The sequence below is a fragment of the Synchiropus splendidus genome, chromosome 1 (assembly GCF_027744825.2).
Source record: "Synchiropus splendidus isolate RoL2022-P1 chromosome 1, RoL_Sspl_1.0, whole genome shotgun sequence".
Lineage (NCBI taxonomy): Eukaryota > Metazoa > Chordata > Actinopteri > Syngnathiformes > Callionymidae > Synchiropus > Synchiropus splendidus.
The window spans coordinates 60,134,814-60,156,781 of NC_071334.1; the positions used below are offsets into that span (position 1 = coordinate 60,134,814).

Genomic DNA, 21,968 nt, shown 5'->3' on the forward strand with positions numbered 1-21,968 from the left:
TTGTGTTTGCTATAGATGTCAGTATTATTTGCCTTAAGTTCAGGGCTGGACTGGTGACTGGGGGCCAATGCCCGGTGGACCATCGCACAGTGCAGTCTAATTCATTGTTTGGTGCAGCGGTCGACGGAGCGCTGAGGTCCATGTCCAAAGAAATCTCTTTCTTTCTTTTTGGTTTTAAAAACTCATGTGCCTCTACTCAGAGTCTCTTGTTGATGACAAAACGTTGCCCCCCATCTCCCAACCATTTCACATTCTGTAATGCTATTTGGGTTATGTGTCCATGTGTCCAAGTTTCAGACCAGTAAAAACAAATGCTGACGCAGACGTTTGCTTTTGTGACTGAGTGGACTCAAAAATCCTGTTGCACCCGCACAAGTGAGTAAGAATATTCACTTCAGTGTCTGATAATGATGGACTAGCAATGCAGCATGTGCCTGACTTTATCACCACAACTGTTCAACAAGGACAAAAACCTGTGGTGTTTTCACCACGGGAGATTACGAGGGTGCAAATATTCATCTAGATATGATGCTCTAAACTACTAATTTTCTCGGTATAAGCTCACGTATGTAAAGAATCCCTGCTGCTTTTTTCTAAGACGGGGGTTGATGATAATTATAGTATTAAAAGATGCAGCTATTAAAACTCAGTGGTGGACCTCTGTCTAATTGAGAGCTGTGAAATGAGGAGATGAATAATGAGGCCAATGGATCTGCCGTGTTTTCACAGTTTACTCTATAATTTGGCTTTTAAAACCAACAACTCAGTTTAGCATCAATGATCAAACCTCATGCATCCGTGTCATGCCGACTCCAACTATGTGGTGGTTCAAAGGTTATGTTAGTGAACGGAACCAATAGTGAGGTCAACTGCTTCCTTTTCAACACTGAGCACCACTGCTGTGATCGGAAGACATTGCCAGCTCAGAACCAAGCTGTTAGTATTTTCTGCAAACATCAGATTTTACATCAGCAGGTGGTTGCAGCACAAGAGTTAAAATTGAGACACCAACCTAAAAGATGAGAGAGTGGACGCATGTGGAGCCCTCTAATTTAGAGACTTTCATCTAGAGCCAGAGTCGTGTGAGCATCTGAAGATGCATTTGCTGTGGCACAGCTTTGAGCGGGCCTAAAATGCAGCTACAAATTTTCCACAAAAATATGTGGTGGTGCTTTTAAATGAGATCATCTCGATTCTGAATGTGTAACTTTTGATGTCAGCTCATGTCGCTGTGGAGCACCAGAGCCACACAGGCTTGTAGCTTGCTGGTGCACAGCAAGTGGTGAAAAAAAATACAGAAAATGAAATGAAAAATGACAAATAATTGAAAGGTTTTTATGATATATTTATATTTCCAGTTTCGGACTTCACACTTTATTCTGTCAAACTGATTATTTGACTTTTTATTTTTTTATGTTTTAAGTTGTCCTCACCTTTCTGTGAAACTTTGCAAGCATTTTTGAAGCATGCGCTCTCATCCCAGCATGGGGCAAACATGAACCTCGGCTTTTGTGAGTTAAAAAGACAGCGGTTGCGATGTAGTCTGTTTCATATGATATCTGTTAGAATGCTGTGAAATAATGATCAACTTGAGGCTAATAAACAAATAAATAAATCAGCACCAATGACAAAGGAGCCTTTCTAAAAGCAGCAAGTATGAGACTACTTCTTTGTTTTCTTCTTCTCTCCTCGTCTTAAATGGGTGTCTTCCTCTCCTTCTTTTGCCAGGTACTTCCATGTCTAATATTCTTCGTCCAGCATGTTCTGTCCTCAAAGGACACTGTGGTAACAAACTGTGTTATGATATTAACAATTATATCTAACAGCTGATGTTCCTTTTCCCTCCGAGATTTGATTCAAAGTATTGGATGTGACAGCTCAGAGAACATTTCAGAACAAAGCGAGGGGCATAATTCTAGAACAAAGAGATCAGGCAGCTCACCATCAATCACAAAATATTGAGCAGAGAGAAGAAAGAGAGATAAGCAAACTTTTGATGGGGTAATTCTACACAATCGTAAATCCTCTTGGACACAAACGTGTTGCAGAAGAGTCATTCATTATCCATGAAGGAATCTCTTTGTACTGTTTAGGGCTTTAAAAAAAAGCGAGTAAGTCAGTCCCATGACACATGAGAAGTTAACTGCGGTATAAAATGAATATTTGTGCAACTGATCAGAAGTAGTGTGAGAACTAATAGGGTGTCCATGTGCAGTACATTAAATGATCAATCTCTTTTGAAGCATTTGCTTCACTGGAATTGAGATTATTTTGTACGGTTTATTTGATAATATATCAACTCATCCATTTGTTGAATGTCCCCGTTGGGAGCATGAGCATGCTAGTAGCATGAGTCGAATTCAGCCCTCCTCCTCTGGACATGAAAAACAGGTCTGCCTATCACAAGTCCGTGGCATGACATATGTTGCTTGCACCTTTTCTTGAAGTGGAAAATTTCAAATTTGTTTTTCGTCTAGGACCGCGCAGGTGAACAGGTCAATGCCTTTTATTGCTCGTATCTTCTACCTTCCTAGTTATATTATTCCACCTCAGGGTTGTGTCTGTTAGAGTGGATTGCAGAAAAATTCTTTGAGGTTAGGGTGCGTAAATGAAGATTCAATGAGATGGTTTTAGATACATTACCAGTCAAAAGTTTGGACACCCCTTCTTATTCAGTATTTTTTTCTTTATTTTTACTACTTTACATTGTGAAGACATCAATTCATGTAGCAAAGAGGTAAAAAAAGTTAAATAACTGTCAGTATGTTTTATATTTTATATGACTCAAAGTAGCCATCATTTGCTGTGTTGACAGCGCTGCAAACCCTTGGCCTTCTTCATGAGCTTCATGGTGTAGTCACCTGTTGGAAAACCATGTGAGGTGACGGCCTCATGAAGCTCCTTGCGAGAATGCCAACATTGCACAAAGCAATAATCCAGGCAATGGGTGACTGTTTTAAGAAACTAAAATTTAAGAACATGTTTTCAGTTGTTTTTAAGCTTTTTATCTACTCTGTCTATTCCATTTAAGCTGTAATGCATTCAGTAAAAATGTGTAATGAAATCATGAAAATAAAAAAAACATTAAGAGGGTGTGTCCACACGTGTGTAACAACTGATACATTATTATATTGGTCAATGTTCAAACCGTTCTGCACCATTATGTTGTCAAAACTTAAATGTAGACTGAAAACTAATGAGTGTTTTCATCCAAAAGACTGGAAACAAGACCATAACTGGCTGCCAAAAACAACACTGCTGACTTGCTTCTTGGTGAAGTGCTGTCGCTCCATAGTTTAAAAATAAATTACTTTGACATGGAAACGTTTTCCTTTCATACATCACTGTATGTCAAGGTGCCATATGCTGGTCATCTTGCTATCACTGTAGATAACTCCAAACATGGAAGAGCATTATGGGCCCACATAAATACTTAACTGAGTTTGAGGAGTACACCATGTCTGTGTTTTCACCTGAGGCAGTAACAACATTAGACAAATATTACAACCTGCTTGAGGAGCTTCAAACCTGGTGCCGTCATGTCGGCGCCACGTTGTTGAATTGCCAAATCTCAGTCAAGGTGCAAATTTTGTTTTAAATTTGGAAAACTCCCATCATGCCTTGCAGCTCACTCATCACCTGTGGGACTGTGTCATTTATCGCGTTTTGTTTCATTCTTATCATTTGTTGGAACGACAAAAACTGTGGTTTTGCCGCAGCCTCGAGTATTAACGGTCAATGGTTTCAGCATCTGTTACTTCGCTTTCATCCGGCTTGTGTGGATCGACTCATTTTTCATCTTAGATATATACTTCATTCCGGCAAGAATGGACTGGAAGGTTGGAATGAGTGGATTAGTGATACCTTTCTTTCTTGGCTGTCGTTTGTCATGCCCAGCCAGTTGCAGAGGTTTGTTTGGCCGGCTGTCAGGAACTCTGGTGCCGGTGTGAAAGATGACTGTGGTGAAGAAAGAAAAATCGGATAAAGGGCCTCAGGTCATCTGGATTTCACATTCGTGCCAGTTCTGAAGTCATTCCAACTATTATCTTGTTAAATATGGACAATACTCCAACTAGCACCCAGGCCAGTTGCGTTTAAGTCAGAAGGTTCATATATTTGTGCCCACTTGGATCTGTCTTTTTTCATGCAGTCTTTATTTTCTATCATTTATTCTGCTCTCTTTGCCTTATTGTTTTTTTCTTTTCTTGCTCTCAGAGTGAGGACATTTCCCAAAGATTCCGCCTTGTTGGGCAGGGACACTGTTCGAGCCTTGATGTACTACGCCTTAAAAGTCTGGAGTGACATTGCTCCTCTGAACTTCCACGAGGTGGCCGGCAGTGACGCTGACATTCAGATCGACTTCACTAAGGCCGACCACAATGATGGATATCCGTTCGACGGGCCGGGGGGCACGGTGGCTCACGCTTTCTTCCCCGGGGAGAGATTCACTGCCGGGGACACTCACTTTGATGATGAAGAAGCTTGGACTTTCAGAGCACCAGGTGAGGACATTTCATTTGCAGTATCTATTATGAATAATAATGATAATAAAAAAAAAACAGTTCAGAACATTGTTCACAAAGTATGAGGCCACACTATTCTTAGCTATTTTCTATGCTCAAATCTGGATGAATAAACTCAACTCAACCTGCTTTATACGTCTTCACACAGTGAACACAGGAGACTTTATGATTACTGTTGGGTTTAAGCGATCTGAACAAAAACAGTTCTCAATGAGGTTTTCACATAACATCCGTCACAACATTTTTGTTGTGTAATTCCTTCCCATATAATTTTAACAAGAAGCTTTCCCTTCAGTTAAAACCACAAAGGACCCTTTGAAAACAAACAGGCTTGTCTAGCTTTTATATGTTGCTGAAGCTTTTGCAGCACAGTAGACATTATTATTAAACGTCTTTGTGTACATTTTGTTACGGTTGCATTGCTTATTTTCAGCGGCCTATCTAGGTTACATAAAGCTAAGTCTTTGATCATCTGACACTGTGATTCGGGCGACCCAGCTGGGGTTTAACGGCCCCACCGTCTGCACTCAAATCTTTCCACTGAAACCTCGAAATGCCCAGCAGTGTTCAGGCTTTCGCGGAGGAAATGCACCTCTCCAGTTAACTTCCACAGGTTCACACAGGGTTCATTCGGCCATTATTTGACACCTACAAAAATGTCCTTTTCTCCATGGAAAATCTCTGGCTGCAGTTGGAATAGTTCTCTCGAGCTACTTTTCCGGTTCACAGTCATTTGGCGACTCATTGTTGCCGAGTTTGTTTGAATCACTGGCCCAAAAGTGTTCCGCTTGTTTACAGCCAAGCTATCGTTCAATTTTGCATTGAGTGTTTTGGGTGCTCTCTAATGTTCTGCCAGGTATATTTAAAAATGATGAGTGCGATTCCCCAGATCCGTCCTAAAAGGCTAACAGCGAGGTTTTAAAGAGAAAATGTGCTCTCATTTCCACTCATCTCGTATTGCTAGGTGAAGTGGCAACACAAGGTGCCTTTTTTGGTCAGGGGAGTGGAGGGGGGGTTGAATCTGTGTTATTTGGATCCATGTGTTTTGTCTGTAATTAATGAATCTCAACTAATATCTTCATTACCTACGCAAAACGCCAAGTGTGATTAGAGGTGACCTGAATTTCTCATTACAGAAACCTTTTCTTGGCAGCCCCATGACCTACATAACCTTCAGCAAGCAAGAGTGTTTGTGAATTTAAAGACATTAAAGTTGTTCTACTGTGCCATTATTTTTTTAATAAAGTACATGCAGTTCAGTTGCACCGAACGGTTGCATGACATCTGGCCTTCACCTAGTGTTGTAGTCAAGACCACAGTGAGTGAGACCAAGACATTATGGAGACAGGAGACTATGGAGACAGCGACAAGACCATGACAGTTTATATGAAGAGTCTCAAACTGATCCAAAAATGAGACACTGTGGGTTCAGACACGTATTGGTCAACTAATTGGGTGTCAGCTGAAACAAGCAACACCAGACTGACAAACAGTCTCTACACAATTTATTGGTGTTTGGGTATCCTCCTGAGTAGTTGCAGCAAAAAGTGGCACCCAATGTGGCCCGTTTTACAGATCAGTTTGAGATAATTATAAAAAAAAAAAAACACAGCAAAACTGAGAAAATCCAGAATCCATCTTTTGCCTATTATGCCAGTTTTCTCTGTCAAGACAAGACAGAGTAAAAAAATCCATTCAAGACTGAGACGAGACCCTAAAAAAGTGATCTTGAAACTGGTCTCGAGACCATGACCAATCTTGAGTACTACAAAACTACCCTCACCACCCCACTGAAAGAACAGTGCCGTTCTCTGAATCCTGAGTTCCACTCTGTAATCACATTGATCAAAAAAAACAGAATAAATCTTTTCTGTATGTATCACGCTGCTCTGCTGCCTACAAATGTCGGTGCCAGAAATGCATGTTATTTACCTGCAGGAGAAATGAAAAATACAACAGTGACTACAAACACTTTTTCATCTGCTCGACCTCAGATGCACCAGATTCGAAGATAAATTATTTATTTTGGCAGAGAAAGTGAATATAAAATGGGTGATAAAAGGCATTATGGCAAAGCTACATAAGTAGCCAAAATAATTAGTAAATACTTCAAGATATTCTTACTCCACTGATGCCTTAGGTGCTTTATCACCCACTCCAGAGTTGAGTATAGTTGTTGAGAGCAAGACTTGTTTGAGCGCCCAAGGCTGAGAGCAAAGTGAGTACAGAACATAGACACACACTTTGTTGCTTTTTTTTTTTTAATAAATCAACAAATGAAGTGCTATCATTGAAAGAAACTATTCATTGCTCTTGGTCTTGACTGGGTCTTGAATTTGGTGGTCTTGACAACAACACTAGCGCAGCATCTTCATCTTTGCTGGTTCTTATCTGAAGTGTCGGTGTGGCCGTTACCCTACTATTTACAGACAGTGTTCATGCTTGATACCAACGAATGTAGTGTGGACTCACACCTGTTTCAGAAAATGTGGTGAATAAATTCATTTGCATCTCCGCCACCTGGAAAATGCTAAATAGTGGACAAGCACCTGGAATTTCAGACCATTTAGACCACAGGGCACACATGCTATTTCTCGCCTCCAAAAGACACTGACCATCGTCTGTCTGAAAAGTCACTTTTGGGACCAGATCACAAGTCACATGGTGGACGCTGAATGAGTGGAATCTTTTTTTTTTACATTACTGTGGATTTAGTTCAGAGTCCCGTGCACTACTTCTATCCATTTTCACGGCTAGCAATTTTATCTCTTGCCCAGCTGATGTATTTTATTTTGCTTCTTTTACTCAGATCAAACTGGAGCAGATACAATGAGATCCGCTCTTCTTTTGTTGACCCATGCTTAAGTCAAATATCAAGATGGAACTCTTTCACTGAAATCCCTCAAAATCATATGCATGTGCAAGGTTTTTCCCCAACACTGAATCTAGTTATAATACTGATGTTCTGCCACAGTGGCGAACATTGAATTAAATTAAATGTCTTTGAGGAAAGACGTATTGTACACTTCAGCAATGGTTGAAATTCCAATCACCATATTGGAACAATGGAAATATACCAGAGCCAAGATAAATGACATGACGGGTGGAGTTAGCAGCAGAGGTTCTGGGCTGACAGTCCCAGCTGGAACGTCAGTGTCAGGTGGGTGACTCCTGTGAATCCCCTCCTCCTATGTTTAAGGCTGTCGAGTCTGTGAACCATATGTCAGAGGACAGCAGCTCAATCTGCTCCTATTAGACCTCCTGCTCAGCTGCAGCAGAGGCTGGACAAGAAGAGCGAGCGGTGGGAGCCTGGCTGGGTGAGTGAGGGTCACTGGAGGCGACAGGGGCAACAGCTGCAGAAATGCGCCGCAGCTTTGGGAGCCTGACACTAAAACATGGTCAGTTGTCAGCAAGTTTGCTTTGTTGCAATAGTTTTTGTGGATGATATTCTCTAGAGAAGACCGAAAAATTACGTTAACACTGACCATGCAAGGTTTGTCCGTGAGTCACAAGTGGAGCAAAAGCATTGAGCCAGGTCCCGGAGGGGGGGAACTACAAACACCAACCACTCAAAAACATCTTTTCCAACAATAGGCAATTTAAAGGGACTTTTTTTATAAAGTGCCCGTTTGGACAAGTCCAGCAGGCAAGATCACACAGTAACTTGAAAGGACCAATCCGGAGCTAATCCTGTACTCTTTGTTGATTGTTATTTTTCAAACGGATTGAGTCAGCTTTGTTACAAATACATAACACCTGAATCCTGTGTGTGTCGTCACGATTCACAAGTGCTTTTGCAATTGTCCAAAACATATGGTAGAAGATGACCCTGTCTAAAGAGTAAAACATCATGCAGATTCCAAAGGGTCTCAGTGGTAGTTTGGAATAGACTGCAATTTAGGTCTGTACATGATGATATGGAAATTCAGTCAAAAGTCACATCCTGAAATGGAACGTATATTGAAGCACTCGCTTGCCAACTGTGAGATGAAATGGTTTAGCTTTGGGTCTGCATTGTGGTCTCAGCCCAGCCAGACATGTCCAGAAAATTCCTCAATATGTTTTTTTGTTGTTTTATTTTTATTTTGTTTGTGTGTGCGCCTGTTCATGTCTATTGATCAACAATAAAAGCTGCCAATTAATTCGGGCCACAACAAAAACGGATGAACTCTCAAACAAATACTTAAATGGCGAGAGATGCATTTATTTATATTAACATTGTCGTTCATGAATAGACAGAAGTAAAAGTAGCGTCCACATGATGGGTGCATTATGGTGACAATAACCTCGGGACATTGTCAAGAAAAAGGTACAGTGGGACCTCTGCTTTCGAACTTCGAGCAAAAATTTGAGATTTTTTTGCTTCGGATTTCGGACGAAAACCCAGAACTCGAACACCCCCCAAAAAAGCGTGTCCCGTTAGCTACATTTACAGTCTGTTTTTTTTTTCGTATTGAGGTGTAAAACCTTTCCTGTCTCCACACTGGACCGTGGTAGAGTGTCACAGGGGAGGTGCTCGCTCTCCACACCTCCGAGGCTGGAGCGCTCACTCCAGGGTTTGATGTCCTGTTGTGGGCTGGAGCTGGGACAGGGATGAGGCGAGTCTGGGACAGAGCGTTACTTGGTTTATGACTTTGTCACAGCCAAACTGCACAGAAGCGCACATTCAGAGCTGGACACGCACCGGGCACCTCTTCACTTCTGGAGAGACGTCACTCACTCGGCAACCCCTCCCACATGCAGCGGCCACACACATAGAGGAACAGCGCACCTGCAGCACACACTCTACATTCACTCCTACAAAAGACTATTTTAAGGCTTGGAACGCATTATTTCTTTTCCCATTCATTGTAATGGGAAAAATCGATTCAGATTTTGAACAAATCGCTTCTCGAACGGCCGTCTGGAACGGATTGTGGTCGAGAACCAAGGTACCACTGTATTTTACATATAAATAAATTTAAAAGAGGTGAAATCATTTTTCAAACATTGTTAGAAACAAAGCAAGTAATACACATTAGAAATCAAATCACAAGTCACTATTGGTTGACAGTGCATGATAGTCCATTGTGGGACTGAGGCGGTGGGCCACATTAAATTTGATGAAGGTGAGTTTGGACATGACTGTGGAAGACACAAAGAGAATAGAAGAAAGAATAATAATTCATTAAGATAAATCAGAAGAGCTGGTTCGAGGATTATATTAAGTTGCATATTTTCAGTTTTCCCTACACAGATGTATGGATCGCAACAGTCACAGCCTGCAGCCGCTCACTGAACTCCACTGGTCCCAGCTTGTTTCTCGCGGAAAAATAGTGAAGCTATTCAATACTGCAGTCGATCTTTTGCTTTGATAAAACCATAAAAGATGACTACAGTGCTTCAGTGCGAGTATCTCATGTCGGAAGCAAACACACTTGGGTAACTCTGTTGCTTAAAATAATAATAATAATGATGAAGAGAAAAGAAAATCTGGGTCCCAGAACACGTGTCGGTAACATTCCTGGGCAGGTGCTTCATCCCTCAATAGTAACTGAAGGAAGAAGACAAACACGTCGGGCCATCCCTGAAGGGCACAAGTCAATGTTGCTTCACACATTGTCCAGCTCACTAATCATCTTAAGAAAAATGAACCTTATCAGACACATCAGAATTTGAGTAATTGCCTTGGTTAATACTCTCCCACCACATTCTTCTCACAGGGACCTTCAATCTGGGGCTGCTGGAGTCAGCGCATTTCACTAGTCCTGGTTCATTTTCATTCATCAGTGCTGGTTTGTGTGACGTGTAGAGGGACAGGGACCTGCTCGTGCTGCTCACTACCTGGACTTGACCCTTCTTTCTTTTCATGGCTTAAAAAAAAACAGAGGATTGTGTGTCACAGTAGGATAATCGTCAGGGAGTGAAGCATGGATATGCTGGAAGCACAAGAGGCTTGAAATAGTAATGGAGCAAGAGCCAGTTTATTTTCTCACAATGTGTAAATCTGATTAAATCAGCCCCAGTTTGAAGCAGTGTGTTTACATACACAGGAAACATGGTTTACACAAACAGTCCTACCTTTTGAGGTTTTGTTTCAAAGCGCCCATGTTATTCTAATTCCAGTGGAGTGTAATAGGAAGTCTGTTTTGATAAAATACTCCATGAATCTTACATTTTGCTGTTGAAACACATCGTTTCAGACTCACCTTCTTTGTCACCATCGGCAAGTGGCAGAGCTGTGATCAGTAATAACATTAATGTAGTCTCTCTTACTGTACTCTTACACCTTAATCTGATTTGAGGTCTGAAATAAATAAAGCAGTTGAGTAAATCTTAGGGGTGGGATTCGATTAAAAAAATAATCTAGTTAATTAGATAAATTGTGATTACTTAATCTCATTTAATCGCAGTTTTATGGTATAAGAATATTTGCCGCATACATGCATTTAAACAACAAAATATTATTTATTTTGCATCAGTTTGACAATGGCACAATAAATCAGGATGGTGGCTATATTCAAGTTTTTACATCACCTTATTTAAACTAAAGCTCTTTTAATGTCTTGAAAATATTTGTATAAGAATTTCAATTTTATAAGAATTTCAAGTACATTCAGAGTAGTGGAAACCCTGGCCGTTGTGTAGTGAAAAACATTCCTCCATGTTTGTTGTTGTTGTTATCATCCTAGCTGCCACGTGTCTTGTGCATCACTGTGATCAGAGGACCAGGAACTCCTGCCCTTACAAAGGTTCCATGTTGTCTGGAGAGCAAACTGTTAAATCACATTACATTCATTTTTTTGTAATTATTTAATCGTAATAATGTAATTAATTCATTGTAATTAACTCGCCACTAATAAATCTTTAAGCTACTGTAAGTCTTTTGGAGCCTAAAATACATTTAAATCGGGATTTTGTGAAGAAGTGAGTGATTGTGCTGCCACATGCTTGACCCGGTGGAAAAGGTTGCACTTAACTTTTGCTGTCACCTCACAAGAGCCACATGGATGAAATGAAAATGTAGTATTTTTATATAGTATATCACTGATTTTTAACTACCTGAATGAGAGTTTGAGTGAAGGTGCTCAGGCCGACCAATTCTTCACCAGTGCAACAACACTTCAAAAGTCATGTGCATGAGGTGGAACTCTGCCTTACCAGCTTTCATCGCCTCCGCTTTAACACAAGACCTCGTCTGAGATCATCCTCATCCATCTTCTGAAAGAATGGAAAATTGACGTCTCTGTGGTGTTTTTGTCTTCTCACCTCAGCACTGGATCCTTTTGTCGACTCCAGGCGACGGAACACGTTCCTCTGATAGTTGTCACACCTCTGTTCTCCTCCGGTGACAGTGCTGCTGAAATCAAATAATTGTGTGATGTTCTTTTGCTTTTAATGTTTTACAGCATTATAACAAGGTTATAAATTCTGGTTGGATGGAAAAAAAATGTGATTTACTTCCTTCTTATTGTGGCCATTGTTCAATTAAATGGGTCGATGAAAAGCTTCTTAGCTAGCGTCGGGGAAGTCAGTGCTACAATAGAAAAAGTCCCAGAGCATAAAGAAAGCCTCACATGGCCCTCTGTTTTTCGGCCGTGATAAAATGATTGTGGTTTATCCACCAGAAGCCTGAGGTCTGATCCACCTGTCTGTGAACACGATGACATGGTCCAGGTTTTGTGCCGTCTCTGTTCCGAGTCCTTCCTTTTGTTCACCTGTCCTTTGTTGCATGTGCCGATGAGTTGTGTTCAGGACACAGCTGAACCCACAGAGGACTAGTTAACCAAATTCGAAAAAAACATTTCCAAAATTGTTTCCCTTCGACGTATGTCAACGTTTGCAAAGTCTTTCACCTGTGAAGTGAGGTTTTCTTTCATAGCCTGAAGCCTCTTCCCTCCTCTCCCTGCACTTTGATTGGCACCCAAGTGACTGAGACAGGATTAGCATAACTATCTCCCCGCCGCACATTCCCCACCAGCCTCAAAGGGTAGTGAGCTGTCCGTTATGCCTCTTCATTTGCACCGTAGGCAGATGAGAGGGGAGGGAAGGGGGAATCAGACACGTGAACTTGAGTTGAATCACTCAGTTGTGGACACGGATTTACGTTCCTCAGTCTGTGGCCGCTCATTTCGCTGCCATTATTCACCATGGATCAAACCAAATGTGTCGTTTTATTGGCTACAGGTGAGGAAGCTGCTCAAATGGAATTAATTCAGGCCGCCGCAAGTCATTGACATCATTTCTGCCTGCGCAAAATGGTATTCAGGGCTGTGGAAGTGGGGATTATCGTTTTACAGCTGCAGAAGACACGAGCCAGGCTGTAACTGGGAGTTCGTGTTATTGCTGAGATGGGCTGAGTTGAAATAACCTATTAAAAACAAGGACCGAGAAAAGCAGGGGTCGTCTCCATGTAGCATTTGTTATAGGACCCATGTCATTCAGTTTGATAATCGCTAATAACTTTAATAATACATCACTTTTACGACACAAGTCAGACTTGTCCCCAGCGCTTTGGCTCTCCATGTGAGGAACTGTGTAGAGAGGAACTCAAGTGCTTGTAATTCCTGGAGTGCACTGAGACTCAGAAGCGCAGGAGTAAAATTAACAGTTTATTTAAACATGATGTGCACATGCAATGACAGGCAGACTGGAGATCTGAGGGAGTCAGAGCCGGGCCAGAGCACACAAACCAAAATGAGGGGAAAGATCTCAACGTGAACACGTATATAAGCAATAAAACGGTAACAGAAACACACCAAGGTCAGCACTCTCTTGAACACACAGATGGCTTGACATACCAAGCTGTTGTTAGAGATGATCTTTTGAAGCCCCTTCATTTCACATCACGGCTGTCAACCTACGGTATTAGGAGGAAGACAACCAATGAATGTATGTAACCTGGAACTCCCATTACCAACGCTCTTCATCCAACATGTGTCCCATCTCTTTTCTGTGTCTCCCTCCACTCCGTTTCTGGTTTCTAATCTTCTGCTTCCTGGTCAACTTTGCCACTTCTAATGCTCCCTCTTGTCTTTGTGTCAACTGTCTCTTGACCGTACATCATGGCAGGTCACACTACTGTCCTATACAGCTGCCTTTTCAGGCTCGCTGCAACATTTTTGTTATTTATTTAACCAGCGCTTAGTCTTTGGGCTATGAGAGGAAACTGGAGTAACCAGAGAAAAACCATGCAGGCACAGGGAGAATATGCAAACTCCACACTCATTTATTATTTAATTTATTTATTTAATTTTGGAGGTGAGAGGGGTTCAGGTGCGCTTGATTGAAAACTCATGAAGAATATTAAGTTGTCACAGTCCCAAGGCCTCATGTCATTCATGTCTACTGATGCGTTTGTTTTTCAAGATGCAAGTTTCACTTTTAGATTTTTTTTGTCTGTGCTCATTTTATTGATAGACTAAAGAGCCATGTGTGAGAATACAGGAACTTTCTTCTCTTCTTGGGTATTTGACTGCAGTGTCTTTGCTGTCAACTGTGTGATGCCGTCTACAGCAGTGACCCTTAACCATAGGGCTGGATAAAACGATAAAGAAAGTAGTGTTGCTTCCCAACAGTTGTTGAAAGCACCTGTTGACTGAAATAGTTTTTTTTAATTAATTAGAAAACTTTATGGCGATACTTTTGTTTACACTTTACATGAATCAAAAAAATATATACATATATATTTTTTTTACCGATAAGTATATTAAATATGGTTATTGAACAGTTATGAGTAATGAATTAGTCCTATTACTTGAATGGGCCACAGGGCCTTTTCTTCTGGAAAGGGTGGGCCTTGACATCCAAAAGGTTAAGAACCTCTGGTTTGCAGCGTGGCTTGACTGACTGTATTTTAGCTTGTGTTCCTCTGCTGAAAGGAAAAGTCAATGAAAAGTGAATGTGTATGTTCATGAAGTTACTGTTTCATTTTGAAATTCAACCATATGATCTTTTTTCTCTCCAGATTCTCACGGGATGGACTTATTTGCCGTTGCCGTCCATGAATTTGGCCACGCCATCGGCCTGGTCCACACCTCCACCATCGAGTCCATCATGAGACCATACTACCAAGGTCCGGTGGGAGACCCTCTCAAATACGATCTCCCCTATGAAGACAAGGTCCGAGTCTGGCAGCTCTATGGTAAGAAGAACGTCTCGATTCTCATTAAAGAGTTTTCACTTCAGTCTTCTGCGCATGAAATCTGTTGAGGTCCATTTGTTTTTACATGTACAAATAGAGTGACTACCTTTGTCAGAGCATTTGAGATTTATTATTGCACATAAATCTTTATCACCACATTGTCTTCTGAGTGAAGCGAAGCTGCAAACCGTGATGAAATGTGCAGGATTGAAAATATGTGGCTTATTTTCATGGCAGGAGACTCTGTTTCATGTTTTCCACTCCATGTATTAGACTTAGACGGTGCTGTTTGGGTGATACAAGTCTGTTGCAGGAGCCTGTAGAATGATTCCACGTACCTCTAAGTGAAAGGCAACTAGCAAAGGCAAGCAAACAGTCATTCACACACAGGAATTATTTTGAATATGACTTTTTTATTCATTTGTTTGCCAGTGATATCACTGGAGCACAGTGTTGCTTGAGGAACAGAGTTGTAGTCGTCCGCTACTGAGGGGTCAAGAGGTTTTGTCCGGTGAACCAGCTGAACCTTTTTGTCATGGTGAGGTGGTCTGGTACTTTATGATCGGAAGACATAAAGAGCTTTGCCTTCTGTGGGCGACTCAGCACCTGGCGCATCATTTCAGTGTGGCAGAGCTGAATCATGACCTCCCTTGTCACGCTGATTTCCCAGTCCAACTCATGTCCCATTGTGTCGCACCTGTGCACAAGAACAGCTCCATCACTGGAGGCAAAGACCTGAATTAGAATTTCAAACTAGCTGCATCATGAACCTTCCTATCGTCAAGTTCTTGTGTACCTTGCCTCACCAGGGGTCCGTGACTCAGTGTCACACACCAACCAGCCAAACAGCCCAACTCAGACGTCAGACCCTCCAGTCCTGCTGGACCTGCCTGAAAACAAGTCTACAACACTGTAAGTTGAAGATTTGGCGCTCTGTGAAAACAGCTGGTTTTGTGTGCGCTCTGCGATGTATTATTCAACAGAACTGTTTCAGGCTTTTATGTCCTGTGTTAGGGTTGAACCAAAATTTCTCATCTCGATATCTCATGCTGAATATCTTGATATCGAGACTGCTATAGGGCAGCTGACACCTGGTGTTGACGTCCATAAACAAAAGTGTCGACTACGGATTTCATTCATTTCTTCTAGGTTAGTTATTTCTTAGTGAGTTACTTTGTTCTTGATTTTGTTTTTCATCCAGCTTGTGACATCATCATGACATCATCTTTGCTCAAGGGCAAATTGAGTTTGAGCTCAATAAAAGAAAAAACATGACTAAAGAGGACAATGTTTTAATATGTTTTAAATGATGGCGTCCTGAAAATCGAAAAAATGCTCATGGTGAACTTGGATCACAAAAGATTGATTTGCGCAATGATAGCATCTACATTGGGTGACCAGGCCCTGAATTATTATTATTATCATTTTATATTGTTCTCCATTCTTATACATATAAAAATAATATAATGAGTCCATGCAGGAATACTGCTCCTCAACAGGAAAATGAGTGTTTGGGGCAGAGAACTGACGTGATGATAAGAAGACTCAGAGTCCCAGCAGCAGCGCAGCCAAGACAGCGGCGCTTGGAAGCCAGCCTGTCTTATTAAGTCATTCCCTGAAGCCAGTTCAGCAGCTCTCATGCTTTTTCTTTTTCACATTATCAAGGACAATTAGACTTCATTTTGTCTGGTTGTTTATCTCCAACCCAAACCACCGACCGCCCAGGATAAATATGTCAACATGAAGACAGACTCATGGTTTCTCAGCGTCAGTGCACCTGTGTGAAATGTGTTTCATCTCATCATGACTAGCTTCCCACAGACTCTCCACCAAAACGTCTCACCAGAGCCTGTCTGCTGGCACGTGGTGCGTCGGTCATTTCTGCTGTGGTTCAGTGGTGTACAGGAGATTTAGCTGGTGAACTGGGCAGCAAAGTCTCCTGGTTCAATTCCATTACACATCTTCTTCTTCTTCCCCTCATCTGGGTGTTTGACATGTATGAATGCATGGAAAATTTCGAGTGACATGATGTTTTGCATATTACTTTAATTCATCTTTCAGCTTGTAGTATCATATTTGTTTATACTTCACTGAATCTTCATGTTCTTTTTATGTTAGTTACATCAACACAGAGATGAAGTAACTTTACTATTGAGGCTTTTTTAATAATAATATTGAATCGTTTTATAATTTACTGGATTCAAGGTTCAAATATATTCAAATAATCCCTCTCACTCATGGTGCCGGTAACGTAACATAATGAATGAATGAGCAATACATGAAAATGAATAAAGATGGGACATATAATGTATTTAAGTAAGTGAATAGAAAATAAGAAAGACAATAAATTCATATGTAAAAATTATTGTTGTGTTGAACTTAAATTCATGAGAAAAGATATCCTGTCTCATCCCGTGAATTGAAATGTTTTTCTCACAATTCTTGTTTCAGATCTTTTTAATTTTAATATTATATATTTTGTAATGACAGTGGTGTGTTTTTATTGTTTTTTTTCCCATAAAGCTTTACTTTTGTTCATATATTTCTGATTTGTCATATTAAGGATTACTTTATTGACATTATATGTTTCTTTAAACTGCATGTTACGTTTTTTGATGAATACAAATATTTAAGCTATGCACTTACTGGTATTTTAAAAGAATGTATTTACCCCTCCTGTACACTCATTTTTAAAATGAGCTATTCATTTTCTAACACTAATGCCCTTGTGTGAGTGGTGGGGGCGCTTGTACTTTGTACATGAGGTGGAGGGACAACCTCTGGTCACCAGCCCATCCAGCGGTTGGTGCTGTTGCCAGTGAAGTGGCATTGTGTTTCCTTCAGTGGAGAGGAGGTCGGAGAATGTGAAAAAACCTATGAAAATGTGCTCCAACTTTACAATTAGAGGCTGCTTTTAAGTTAGGGAAATGTTTGGAACACATTATTATATGCCTGCGTCAACAATTTATTTTACACCTTTCCCATTAGTCATTTTTCTGTTTGCCATTAAACAATCTTTTCTCTCTTTACTCTCTTCCCCGCCAGGCTGGAGCGGGACACCCCAGACAGATGCGACGCCAACTTTGATGCAGTGGCCCAGATACGAGGGGAGGCTTTCTTTTTCAAAGGTACTTAAGGGATAGCAACAAAGCTGCGGCACCGTGTGAGAGGGAAAGAACCAAACTAATGTAATAAATGAGCTAAAGTTGGAAGCAGAAAGGGGATATCAAGGGTAGAGGGGAAAAAAATCTCTAAAAATTTTGCATTCAACCAAGGCGGCTGAGTCACGCTGAGAGTCTCGCCATCCTCAAAGCTTTCACGCTGCCCCTCTTGTGGATTGACCCGAAGCTTCCCACTGTTGGTAGAAACAAGAAACAGACTAAGAGACGACCGGAAGCAAAAGTGCTCACACTTTTTGCGGACTGTTAAATATTCGGATTTCCATGGATTGAACATACTGTATATATGCTAAAGTGCAACTTAAAACAAGACTGATGGGACCATCATTGGAAGCGCCTGACGAAAGTTTGACCACACTGAGACTGACATTTCTCTAAATACTATGTTTTGAAATATTGTTGACCACCACCATGAGGATTTGGCTCTTTTTCTCCACTTCTCAGGGAAGTACTTCTGGCGTCTTACTCGAGAGAAGCACTTGGTGTCTCTGCGTCCGGCACAGATTCATCGTTTCTGGAGAGGCCTGCCACCCAGTTTGGACAGTGTAGACGCTGTCTATGAGAGGCCTGGAGACCACAAGATTGTTTTCTTCAAAGGTATTGTTTGTCTTCAGAAGGATTCAGTCGTTTGGTGAAACACTGATAGTCTGAAAGAGGAGCTGTATCCAAAACAAATGGTGGAAAAATAACATGTTTTAAGCTTAAACTGACTTGCTGTCTGAGTGGCTTTGACAAGGTTTTCAGGTCAAGTTGTTATTCATCTTACATATGAAGTGCATGTTTGTCAACATTTTCCAAAAATGAACGGGAAACATTTGAGCTGAGACTGTAAAATATTACTTTTGATTCATTCATTCCTGACAAAGATAATGAATCGATCCAAATAGCACAGATTAATTGCGTATGAACTCTCTTTCGCAGGGAACATTTTTCACTCCCCCAACAAGCCTGCACCACATTATGAAATGTGATGTCATAATGAAAACATCCACAATGAAGAAGATGACATTGCTTTAAAAAAAAAAAAAAAAACTTTATGCAGTGAAAGATGCACTTATCACTGGAGCATTTCCATCCTGATGGTAAAACTTATGTGTACAGATGCAGATCCAAATGAGTTTACCTATTCAACCACAGCACTGCCACCAGAAGACAGGGAGTCAAAACATGAACTCGGGGGGTATTTGGCTGCAGTTCCCCCTCCTGACCACCAGATATCGCCGTGCTCTGAATCTGACTGATGACGGCGGAGAGTGGAAAATGTGCCCCTGCCTAAAAGAGTGTTTATTCAACTGATCCATGAGTCTGTTTGTAGCGCTGGGCACCAAGCTCACTTGTTATGATGCAGCATGATATGATGTCAAATAACGCAGATTAAGTGAGTATAAACTCTAAGTGTCTGCTGATGCTGGCTCTGTGAGGAGCGTGTGAGCATTTGCCAGATAACTGGAACGTGAGAGGGGCCGGCGCGCTCTTGACGGATTAGAGCCAGTTCACAATCTGGGATCACTTGACAGCCACGAGGCTCTTGACACCCCGTGGAGAGCACTCTGTGTGGCAGAGGTGCCATCAGGCTGCCCGAGGAGCTCTCTGATGCCAGTCAGGGAAGAGCCCTCCCTGGAGACCATCCACTGAGCCTTAACTAAAGATGTCTCCAGACCATTAACAGAAGTTGGCTCAGCCTGTTAATCCACTTTTATTTTGAGTGTGATTCTGGAAGTTACTGCTCAGTGGAAGCTGTGACAAGGTATTTATCTGACGAAAGGTCGCATTTTATGATGTTCAGGTCAAAAATATTGGATCTTCAAAGACAACATCATGGAGGAGGGCTACCCTCGTCCCCTCAGCGACTTTGGATTACCGCTGGAAAGTGTCGACGCTGCATTTGTTTGGCTTCACAACGACAAGACCTACTTCTTCAAGGAGGGTCGCTACTGGCGATACGACGACCACCTCAGGCGCATGGACTTGGGTTACCCGAAGGACAGCGCTCTTTGGAAAGGGCTGCCGCCACACGTTGACGACGCCATGAGGTGGTCCGATGGTGAGTACGGTATTGACGTGGCATTTCACATGTATAGCCCGTGGAGTATTGATTCAGATTTCCCAAATCGACTCAAGGTATCAAGGATTCCGTTCACAATTCAGTTCAATTTTGATTCAATATTTCATTCAGTTATTTTGCTTTATTTTTGCAGTACTACAAAGGAACTCTCAGAATTAAGTAGAAGTAGAAGGACCCTCTAACTCAGCGCATTATTCAAAATACTAATGTTTACGTTCTGGTTCAAACTAAAGGCCATTCTACACATGGTAGAATAGACATTAAATGATTTCAGGCCATGCCCAGGAAATCGATTTGAATGGATCCATCCATGTTTTTTCAATCCCAGTCCAAATAACGTCTGTTGCACAAATTTGTCTCCGATGAAAGCAGTTCTCCTGAGAGGCTCACATGTTCCGATATCACACGACTCTCACCGTCCCGTTTGCAGCTTGCAGTGCAATGAGTCTTCACATTGAATTGATCTGACCAAGATATGGGACGTAATCGGCATCCAATCATAGCATGGATCCGGACGACATGCCAAGAGCTGAATAAAAATAGCCCTAGAAAGGTCAGGAAGGTCTCCACGGAGGATCGTGTGCATCTGGACTCAGATTTATAGCCCAAGCTTTCCATGCGTTCATGACAACGCAGTGCTCCAAGTGAGCAGCGCTGGGAGGTCTTTTGCGTTCGCACCTATAAGAATCGGCGCTAAAATGACGAACGTCTTGTCCAACAAACATTTCTATTCTGTGTCTATGCATGTCTTAGAGCAGAGTGAAGTCGCACACTGTCACACATTCTCCCAGTGTTGTGGAATTTCTGACACAGTTTGATGAGTCTAACACCAGCATGCAAGTCAGACAAGGCAAGGCTTGGGACGTAGTTTGCTTCTGGACAGTCTGACACACTGTTAGAGTTGACTTACTGTCGTGATGAAAATGAGGCTCCAACTGTCAAGGAGAGGATGTATTAAGTGGCAGGACATGAGGGATACATGTGCTAAGTTTCATCTGAGAAAACTCAACGTAATACATTTTTCTCACGTTCTTTTTCAAAGATTGAGATCGTGCTCTTCATACACAATGTTCCCAGTGAACAATCGCTGAAAGATTTCCATTAGTAAGCGTGGACGGTGCGCGGAACATTGTGAGCGGCTGACAAACCAATTCTGTAGCGACACTGCTGTCAATGTTTCTTGCGAGAGGAGCAAAACCTTTAAAAATGATTATATTAAATAAATAAACATGCCAGTTAAATTAGCGTTAAACTATAAGATCAACATTATTTTATGCAGTTTATTTCAGAGAAGAAATGTGCAAACAATTTTACATTCTTATTAAAAATAAATGCATAGTTCAAACTTAATTTTAAAAACTCATTTCTATCATGAATTTATTTTGAAGTCTCAGACTTAGGTCTTAAACAAGTGCTAAGAACAGCTTCCATTTCCGTAACACAATCATGACCAAAAATCAAAATACTAAAATCTGTGATGAGTCTGTTAATCCATTTCCTACATTTGTATGTTTTCTGCTTTCCAACAATGCTGTCACACATTAGTGAGCAAGCTCGACTGTGCATCTAACAACAAGGAAAATCCCGAGGTCAGCATCTGTTAGTCCAGCCAAAGAAACACTTCTCCAGGATGTTGTAAATACTTCTTGAAGTGTGATCTGTAAAAGTCTCTTTAAATGCCAGCGGTCTGACATTTTAGGGAAAATCTCAATGAAAGCCAGATGTCATTAATCCTTCTCAAAAGAGCAGCACTCGAGCGAGCTGTTCTGCTGTTACACGTATCGCTGTCTGCCGTGCGTTGACACTTTCGGTTTCCTCTTAAAGCTCTCGATGGTGGCGTAAGTGTGTGTGTGAGGTCAGCCACATCTCTGCTTAACCTCCTCTGGAAGCTATTTGCTACACACAAAGACACGCAAACGGCCTGGGACGTAGAGCCACATCAAAGAGTGCGAGTGTGATCCTGCAGCTCAGGGGAAAGGAGATCTTGAAGACAGAAGGAGAAGAGGTCTGGGGACGCCTCATTATGGAAATAGACCGTAACAGCAGGGAGGGATATCGATGTGAAGGCGCAGGAAGGG

General features: G+C 41.5%; 1 protein-coding gene across 1 annotated transcript in view; it reads left to right on the plus strand.

Annotated features, from left to right (window-relative positions):
- LOC128752925 (matrix metalloproteinase-17-like) overlaps window positions 1-21,968 on the plus strand; it is a 56,339-nt gene that overhangs the window by 29,403 nt on the left and 4,968 nt on the right. The window contains exons 4-9 of the mRNA XM_053854729.1: window positions 4,216-4,502; window positions 14,470-14,646; window positions 15,456-15,558; window positions 17,692-17,774; window positions 18,270-18,422; window positions 19,612-19,869. Of these exons, the coding sequence (XP_053710704.1) occupies window positions 4,216-4,502; window positions 14,470-14,646; window positions 15,456-15,558; window positions 17,692-17,774; window positions 18,270-18,422; window positions 19,612-19,869 (1,061 nt within the window). The remainder of the gene's footprint in view (window positions 1-4,215; window positions 4,503-14,469; window positions 14,647-15,455; window positions 15,559-17,691; window positions 17,775-18,269; window positions 18,423-19,611; window positions 19,870-21,968) is intronic.